Genomic DNA, 9,214 nt, shown 5'->3' on the forward strand with positions numbered 1-9,214 from the left:
GTACGCGCGCGCTGTCCGTGCCGCTTGATGCTGAACCGTCGGGTCCGATGATGGGGGACACTATAGTCATCATCATTTTCGTCATTATCATCGCTTAGCCGACGCCGAGTCATACGAATGGGCCGGGTAAAGACCGTCTAATATGGTAAGGGAAATCGTTCTTTTGCAATAATTCATTCTCGTGCCACAAAACTCACGGGGTTTGCAAGACATATTGATGAAGCTCATCATAATGAAACATGATTTGGTGATGGATTGGTACAAGCGCATAGAATGTACGATCGTTTCCACAATTCTTCAAAGCATTTCTATCTCTATCGACGAGCATGCAGGGACAGTTTATTTTCCGCCCCCAACGCATACATCACGTACATTAGCGGATGCATCACTGCACCCTTTTGAAATGAATTTCGTCTTTGAACTCTTGCATGAATAAAAAAAAACCGAGACGAATACAGAATCTCTCACTGTCTAGACATAACATCCCGCACACCGCAAAGTTACGATCGGACTCGCGTCAAAATGTGGGCTATCCTGAGGAACACATCTGGTACCGCTTTCCAATAGACCTGCCACTTCACTTTCCCCCGAAAAGCCGTCCCTGTGGTTGCTTCCCTCAGTCTCATAACTTTGTACTATTTTATTGCACACGTCGAGACGCACAAGATGCGATAGTTTACGATCGATTCCTGTCCCGTATGTGTGTGTGCGGGATCGGGTAAAATGGGTAAATGGACCTACCGCTATGCACAGTTCGATCGACTTGAAAGAGGCGAAGATTTATGTACTACCATACACATAGGTCATTTGGAATGCATTATCGGGGGTTTAAGGGTTATAGGGAGTGATTCTACTATGCAATTTAATAGAGGTGATAGAATTCCGATCAACGTTGGACGTAAAGTGTGATGGAAGTTTCCAAGTAGAAACTGTTGAAGTTCATTGCGTTGAACATATTTTACAGCTTTATATTCACCTCCAATTGAATTCTGCATATTCAACTGTCTCCAATAAATATCTACGCATACGATCTTAATCCTCTGATGCTTGGGATGGGAATTCCAAGAATTAATTCCAACTGCTTCAGAACTAACCTCACAGCAGCAGCACATTTCACCCGGTTGGTGCTCCAACAAAACAAAGTGATCCTTATTTACAAACAATCGTTCTGCAGGCAAAGCCCTTTCTTCCCCAACCCCAACACGCACACATACTTTGTTTCTGTTTCCGCCTCTCCCGATATCAAGTGTGTAATAATTGGTGGCTCTGTTGGCTGCTGCTGCTCCAGAACCCAACACCGCAACGGGTCGTATAAAAGTGGGAGCGCCCCTTAAATGGAAAGCCACTAACCACATATATGTGTGTGTGGAAGAAGGTGGTGGTGGCAGGAGGGCAGCATAATTCCGACATACAGCACTTTGCTTGGCAAAAAACACGGCTACGATAGCAACAGTAGAGAGTGCCATGTCAGCATCCTCCATCTTCGGAACCATAACATGGTTTTTGAATAATGTGTCCCCTCCCCGGTGTGAGTGTTTCATCTCCCGAAAATAAAAGCCAACCTTCGCCAGCTTCGCACCGAAACGGACTTCCCGTAGCGATGATCACCCAACGCCACAAGAAGAGATCGCGCGCGCGCGCTCTCGTCCCAGCAGCTGGGTGTGGTGGAGTGTTGAATTGATTCTCTTCTTTTTTTGCATTTTGATTGTCACATCACTGATCTCGCATTGGCCGCTCCCAGCCGATTTACAATGTAGTTTTAAGCGTTTTATTTCATCCACACTCTATCGAAAACAGACCATCCGACCAGGGGGAAGGGGAACCTGTGACCTGTTGTTGTTCGACGCGCGTCTCTAGAGAAGCACACACACGTCAAGCAGCAGAATGACATTTGTCACGCCGTAATGGTACCGCGGACAGGCTCGATCCTCTCGGTTAACCTTTCCGATCTTCTGGACACCAGGGAGGAGCCTGTTTCCAAGCCTGCGAGACCATCATGCTTCCCCGAATATCAATGCATGCACACACACACACACCATCATCACCTCTCACACTGGGTGTTTATGTTGCGCTTCAGAATTCAGCTTCAGCACGGGGAATAATTCGTAACACGAAGAAGAAACCTACAATCTTCGTTCCTAGAACCTACCCCCCGAAGTGGATATTCTTTTATGGAAAAGGCAGACGCGATTGGTGTAACGAGAAATTTGAATACAATGCTTGCGCTCCGTGTAACAGAGCAGAGAAACAAGGGTGAGCAGTCCATATGTATTGTTGGTGACAAATTCGTATGAGCTCAGCCCGGCGATACAACACACCACCACACCACGCACCAAGGGAAAATAGTTCTGGAGTCTAGGCTCTAGGGACAGCACTCCGCCACAACGCTCGTTTCCACGGCGGCAAAAGGGTAACGACTTATTTGAATAACAATAAAACCGCTCAGCGGAACGCGAACGCTCATTCAGAACGGAAACTGCGCGCCGTCCACTGGCTGTGTGCTGTGTGTTGAATAACGCGATCTGGTTCCAGCATGTACCACACACCCCGAAAAAAAGGGGGAGCAATTGCAATTAACAACAATGGGATCCAATGCTGCTGCTGCTGCACTCGAGCATGATTTGGAGCATGTGAAGTAGAGCTTTGCAGATGAATCTATGCTCGAGCACAATGTGTACCATGCACACACCCTTTTTTCGTTTAACTTGCTGAGAAACACGTTTAACCATAGAACTGTTCATTTTGACTGGCATTCTTACTTAACTCAGGCCTGAAATAGGCAATAACTTTACATTGTAACCTGTATTGTGACACCTTCCATATGAATAGTTTCACTGATAACGCTCCTTTGCTAGAAGGTGGAAACACAAATGGAATGTAAATTTTACCCATTTCCAAACGATCCGTATCCGGAAACAACCATTCGATTAGACTCGAACGGCAAAGAGACGGTTGCATTCCAACGAGGCGTTCGAGACCGTGGTGACATACATCGTAAAAGGGGTGATGTGCTAGAAATATGTATCAAACGACCGCCGGAGCGTGTTGTGACCAATGTTTCTAATCAAATTCGAATAAGCTCCAATTAGAAACGGACCCCAACCACCAAACCACCAGCTGCAGCGTAAAGTCATTTTCTTAAAATGAAAAATAAATTACCACATCTCGTTCAGCCAACCTCTTGCGTAGCGTAGAACCCGCGGGAACCCGAAACTAATGAAAGCAATAAATTGACACCCGCGATAACACACACACACACACACATATTCTCGACACCGGGTCGAGACACACAAAAAAAGGGCCGACGATAAAGAAAAAAGCCATGCACCAAGACGAAATGGAAAGAAGGCTACTTTCCGTTGGCAGACAGAGGGCGCAGTGTGAGTAAGCCCTCCAACGGTTGAAGGAAGTGATGACAATGCAGCGTGACGAAGCCGTTCTACGGTGGTAAAGCTGCACGATGCACTTTCCTTTACGCGATGCAAACGAACTCTCTCGGCTGAGTCAAGCGTTTAAGCGTTCGACTTAAAGTGGACGAAACTAATGCGACAGACGCTTGGGAAGTGGGTTGTATCGGCACGATGACAGGCGCGAATGAAGTTTGCTCAAGATCATATGGCAAGAGCATATAATGCTTCTCAAGAAAAAGGCCAATAACTTAAATGGAAACCGTTACAAATTATTAAAAATGATTCTGAACATGAAAGCTACAAGCTTCTTTAAAAACTCATAAAATTCTTCGTTTCTTTCAAACGGGACAGTAGCTGAACGACCTCTTGAAAATGGCCGCAATGACACACCGGAGCACTCCACACAGCCCACGGAACAAGCAGCTACCAGAAATACTCGCGACCGTATCGGAAATGCTCGATCTGGTAAGCTGACAAATCCCTAACGAGGCACCGAAACGGAGGCAGCCAACAACGTCTGGATAATCTTACACTTGATCGATTCCTCTCGCCCTCAATCCGGTTTGAATTGCCCCAGACGTGGGCTGCTGTATTGTAATTCAGCTGCACCGTGTTAAATCTGGAGCGACTGTTCTCTGGACCGCAGCCCCAAGAGAACTCTCAAACCCCTGCGCAATCGATCATCATGCCAAACGCCGGAGCCAGAAAACCATTAGAATGCGTAAGAATTCCGAAATACGCTCATGCAACTATCTCTGCCAAAAAACCCTCATAGTGGCACGTAAAAAAAGAAGCTGAACGTAAAAAAGCAACTATTGCTATTATATTTCTGCTTTCCCTTCCTGAGATTAAACTAGCTGAAGGGAACTTCCGCCCTCCAGAGTAAGATGTCCACATCCTGCGACGTGTGCGATGACGACGCCACCACTCCGCATGTTTGTGGTTTTATCAAACTGGGTGTCATTTCCCGCGAGTTAGGAAGAGGAAAGAAAATGAAAAAAACCCTCCCCATGATAACTGAGAAGATTTATTTCGTTTCCGATTACGATTCTAACCACCAAATGCTCACGCAGCAGCAGATTGCCCGCGCACCGAAGGGAAAGCTTATGGCATGGAGCCGCATGATCAAAGCGATTGGATGGGTTTTTGGGGTATGATTAATTGTTTTCAGGATAGTGCCGATAGGTGTGTGCGTGTGTCCGCCACTTGCCAGTGTTATGGAACGTTACGTCCTCGTTGGCGGAAAAGAGCCACGGAAGAAGATATGACTTCGGTGATAGCAGCAGACAGCAGACGGCAAACGATCAACGATCGCGTCCTCTTGTCAGCGCTAGACATCATCCCGTAGACAACTTACTTAAACCGGTAGCTGTTTCCTTAAGGCATGGGTCGAACATTCTTTTATTTTCGCCGAGAGATAAACGGATAACAGCGAGCTGCAACAGGTTTCGGAAAATACGCTTCACAGCCTACACACAAACAGCTCTATAGGTGTCATGAATTGATGCCCTGTAGGCAACAATTAGCAAGTGAGTGTAGAAACGACATACCTAAGCGTTGTGTATAGGACCCACTGCTCTAAAGAGGTTCGTGCCAGGGATTTATTACAACCAATTAATCTTCACGGTAACAAGCGTTGTTACTTCTCTGCACAAAAGTCTTGTACGTTTCGTCTGCCTGGGAGATATTTCCGCGAGCTCTCGTGATTCACCAAAAGAAAGCATCTTCCAAGTCGCGATCGTTGCCAGGGGTTCCAATATAATTATCATTTAAATATAAAAAAAGTCCCACGCTCAATTTAGCTGAAGCTGAATACGATACGAGTACGACAATTATATAAAAATTCTCCCAGTAATGGGTCGTGAATGTTAAGTAAAAAGCCCACCCCAAGATATACACCGCCCACTGACTTGTGGTTCCAACCGTCTTGACTCACTTTCTTGCGAAACGCGCCGCCAACATGCGTGGGGGTCGGTCGGTACTCGGTCGGTGGTGTACACGGTGTCGTTCGCCGACCGCCACTCAAGCAAACGCAATCTGGAAAGAGATATCCTCTCCCACGCAATGCAACCTCTCCCAGACACTGTCCTCCAAGTGAGTGTGTGTGTGTGTTCGAACTAACGTCGTCATCGTCAAAGGGAAAGGACATACTTTGTAGTCTGCGGTGGTTCACTCCTTATAGGAAGAGGGACAAGATGAATTTTATGAAAAGTTTTGATCTGCTTACCTGTATTGGAACTGCATTTTGCGTTCGATGAAGGCGTTGACAATTGGGGTGGGGGGTTTGAGAACTATCGGTGGTACCTCATTCGTGCTGCGAATTGTTTCTTCTTTTCGTGCCTTAATACACACTCCAAGTAACTTCTACCGCGCCTCAGCGAAAGAAAGTGATCCAAATATCCACCGTTTTTTTCACACCGCACCTTCACCAACTCGTGGATGACAATTTTGAACAACGCCTACTGCCTTGCACGCTTTACGCTCCACAAAGGCCCTACTACCAAACGACATGCCCCATAGGGAGAATGTGAGAAGATAAGCCACCGTTGCCCGTGGTAACAACGGACGCACACACTGCGGAGGTCGCGGTTTTGGCCGTTATAATTGGAGCCGAGAAGTTGTCGTGGGCACACTTGAGCACAGAAAACCGGTAAAACAACAAAACAGCACCAGGGCGAGCGCGCGTGCTGCTGGTAGGTAGGTACACGCCAAATTCACAGCACCGACAGCAACGAAAATGTATGCTCCACTCCGAAACCGAACCGCCTAAACGAGATCTCTTTCTAAACACAAGCACAGGTCGCGAATGCTGAGGATGGGGAGTAGGGCGCAACAAATAGGTTTTGCAGGCTTTAAATTCCACCCAACGCTTGGTGGTGGTTCGACCACTTTTCACAAACTATTCGTGTACGGGCTGACACAATCGGGGCACTCTGGTGGAAACTGCGATTCTAGGCGCACACAAACACACTGTATGATCATAGCCTTCTAGGGACGTTTTCTAACTTCTTTATCTTTACGAAGGCCACCGCAAAGGTGAGCTGCCGTTGGCATTTGGTTCGTGTTAGGACGATCGCTTGAAGTTTGTCGTTGCGTCTCTTTGTGAACTTATTGCAACGTGATCCATCGATCCGTCCATTTTTCTAAATATATTTTCACTACACACTATGCAAGTGATGCTTCTCCGCTAAATGTAACCAATTCAGCAATATCCCACACGGGTGACACAACACGATAATGCGCACCGCATACACGCGTGGCTGTTTACTTTCGCTTTGAGCGCGCGTGCGTCTTCGCCCCGTTCACTCGATCGACTGTGATCCGCGGCATGATCCGCGGCTCGTCGTAGCCCTTCCAGGTGACTGTGTGTGTGTTTGTGTGTATGCGCTTTTGTTTTGTATCGCTCTCTCGCTCGCAACCGGCTCGATCACGCACTCTCTCTTTCTCGCTCTCCCATACGCATTCTCTCCGTACGTTTGTTTAGCTTCTTTACCTTTGCTCGTTTTTACGCAAACAAACCCCCCTCCCGTCCATGCCGCTTTTTTCTTACTTCTTCCACTCTCACACACACACACACAGGCATACGATGTGTGTTTCCTTTTTGGTTTGCATTCTACCTACACGATCGTCCTACACAGTACCGCGCATCGTTTTCCGTCCTTTACCCTGGTGGTCTCTCTTTCCGTTCGTAATCCATCACGTTTACCTCAACATTTCCGCCGTGTGTGTGTTTTTTTTCTTCTCTCCTTCCTTACTTCACTTACCTTACTTATCCTTCCTGCTTACATATTCCCGACAATCCCACCCCGCTTTTGTCTGTTTTGTGGTAATTCTTCCTTTTTCATTGTTATGCCCATGCTGCTACTGCTGTAGCGGCCGACAGCGGTCTTTCTTCCCCCCGCTCGGCCACGTGTTGAGACCGGAGAACCGGTTGATCGCCGATCCCAGGCTGTTGTAACGGCTAGTTCGGGGAGGTTTTTTATTTCCGAAAATGTACGTGCGAGCGCCTTTTTTACGGTTGCCTAACTTTGGTGGGAAACCGGAAACGACATTTCTATTATACGTATCGTAAGGACCTAGGGTGATATGTAACTTAAAAAGGGATCCGAAAAAGGATAGAGGAATTTGTAATTAAATGACACAATTAAAAACACACCAGAATGTGCCACATTTCTAAGCATGGAATTGTATTGTGTTTTAAAAAGAAAACTTTATTCGTTATGTATAATTCTTACTTCCTCCACATCAAACCATCGATCCTTCAACATCCATTCCACCGGCCGATTCATCCGCCGGTGGATTGACCAGTGCGGCCGGAATATTTAGCGTCTTACCCGGGCACAGCGCCTCATACTGATGCTTTAGACTCTCCAGCTCAAAGTTACAGGTGGCCAGGGCGGTCCGCAATTCGCACAGCAGCACCATATCCGATCGCAGCTCATTGAACGCCACACAAATATCTTCTACCGGGGGTGGATTCGGGTCCACCTTGAACTCCTGCAGTGCCTGCTCGAGCGCCTTCGCTTTCTTCTGGCCAACGTTGGCGGGCAGTTTCATCTTTTGCGATCTCAACGACACACCCGTGCCACGCAGATCCGTAAACTTAATGCCAGCGCTCTCCACTGCGCTTACCACCGAATCCACCTTGGACGTGCGTGGCTGCTGTTGGATCTTTTTCTTGTTCAGCTTTTTGTCCTGCTTTTTGTGCGATGTGTTCTGGGTACCTTGGGGCTGCGTTTGGCTATGATGCTGCTGCTGCTCCTTCTGATGGTGTTCCGTCTGTTGCTGGTCGGCCTGCGAGATGAGCTTCTGCAGATCTTGCGTCTTGCGCTCGCGCTCCTTCTTGCGTGCTTCGATCTTCTTCAGCTCGTTCAGCAACTGTTGCTCCTCCTCCACCTGCTTCGATGTGCGGTCGAACAGCTTCTTCAGCTGCTCCTTTCGGCGCCGCTCGTGCTCCGCATCGAACACGTACACCTTCTTTTCGACACCGCCCTGCCCGTTGGCGTTGCGTACTTTGTTCAATATGCCCACCACCTCGTAGTAGCGCTCCTTCAGATCTTCCACCGATTTGATGCCATAGTTTGCCCGCTCCCAACGGTCACACATGATGATGAACCGAACGTCGAACCGTTTGGCCAGATCGAACAGATGGTCCGTCTGCTGTTTGGTCCACTTCGTTGTCTTGAGATGTGCATTGTAATCGTTCAGCGTGTAGGTGGGAATGTCCAGCTGCTTGTTAAACCGGGCGAATGGATACTCCTTCGGCTCGTCCGTCACGCGCTTCCAGTGGTGAAAGACGGCCCCATCAGTACGGGCCGGATTAACGAACGGTGCCCACTCCCAGCGGCGCACCTTTTTCATGCCCAATCGGGCCTTCGTCTTCTTGTAGCCGGAAACGGTATCCGTTGGCAGAAGCGGTGGTGCATCTTTGTTGTCATTGTACAGCAGAGCAAACACCTCCCGGTGCATACCTTCAGGACGTTTGGCCACAATTTTCCTACAAACAACGAAGCGGATGAGTAAATCTACACCCAAAACCCGTACCCAGGGATGACTTCTAGCCTACCTTTCGACAGTGCGTTTCTTGGAGTTGAGCAGTGCTTCCTTCGTTAACTCCGGCGTCACCGGACGCTCCAGCTCAAGAATATCCCGCACATCAGCCATGATGTGAGAAAATGTTTAGAAATCTAATAAAATTTACAATAAATATCGTTCACTTTACAATGTTTTGTTTGTTTTTTCCACAACTGGGGGAGAGCGTCCATTATTTGACGTTTCTTTTCCGAATCCTCTAGTTCGATCAA

The 9,214-nt window shown here is 47.7% G+C and overlaps 2 protein-coding genes across 3 annotated transcripts in view; both read right to left on the bottom strand.

Annotated features, from left to right (window-relative positions):
• Positions 1-6,741, bottom strand: part of LOC1269797 (uncharacterized) — a 31,056-nt gene extending 24,315 nt beyond the window's left edge. The window contains exon 1 of one of the 2 annotated variants that reach the window (XM_061651505.1): positions 5,638-6,741. In XM_061651505.1, the coding sequence (XP_061507489.1) occupies positions 5,638-5,654 (17 nt within the window). In that variant the 5' untranslated portion in view covers positions 5,655-6,741. Of the gene's footprint in view, positions 1-5,346; positions 5,581-5,637 lie in introns of those variants that run through there. The other variant, XM_061651506.1, reaches the window with a different exon arrangement.
• Positions 6,742-7,600: 859 nt separating this feature from the next.
• Positions 7,601-9,190, bottom strand: LOC1269795 (DNA methyltransferase 1-associated protein 1). The gene is made up of 2 exons (XM_308445.5): positions 8,977-9,190; positions 7,601-8,907 (listed from the first exon to the last, which is right to left on the bottom strand). The coding sequence occupies exons 1-2, from the start codon at positions 9,072-9,074 to the stop codon at positions 7,656-7,658; spliced, it is 1,350 nt and encodes a 449-aa protein (XP_308445.5). The 5' UTR covers positions 9,075-9,190; the 3' UTR covers positions 7,601-7,655.
• Between the last annotated feature and the right edge of the window lie 24 nt (positions 9,191-9,214).

The sequence above is a fragment of the Anopheles gambiae genome, chromosome 2, assembly GCF_943734735.2.
Source record: "Anopheles gambiae chromosome 2, idAnoGambNW_F1_1, whole genome shotgun sequence".
In the NCBI taxonomy this organism is placed as follows: Eukaryota; Metazoa; Arthropoda; class Insecta; order Diptera; family Culicidae; genus Anopheles; species Anopheles gambiae.

What these genes read in the sequence shown, in the direction of transcription:
- LOC1269795 (XM_308445.5), bottom strand. Translation starts at nt 9,074, where the DNA reads ATGGCTGATGTGCGGGATATTCTTGAGCTGGAGCGTCCGGTGACGCCG. An exon ending in AAGAAACGCACTGTCGAAAG is followed by an intron (nt 8,908 to 8,976) that starts GTAGGCTAGAAG and finishes CGTTGTTTGTAG; the next exon opens with GAAAATTGTGGCCAAACGTC.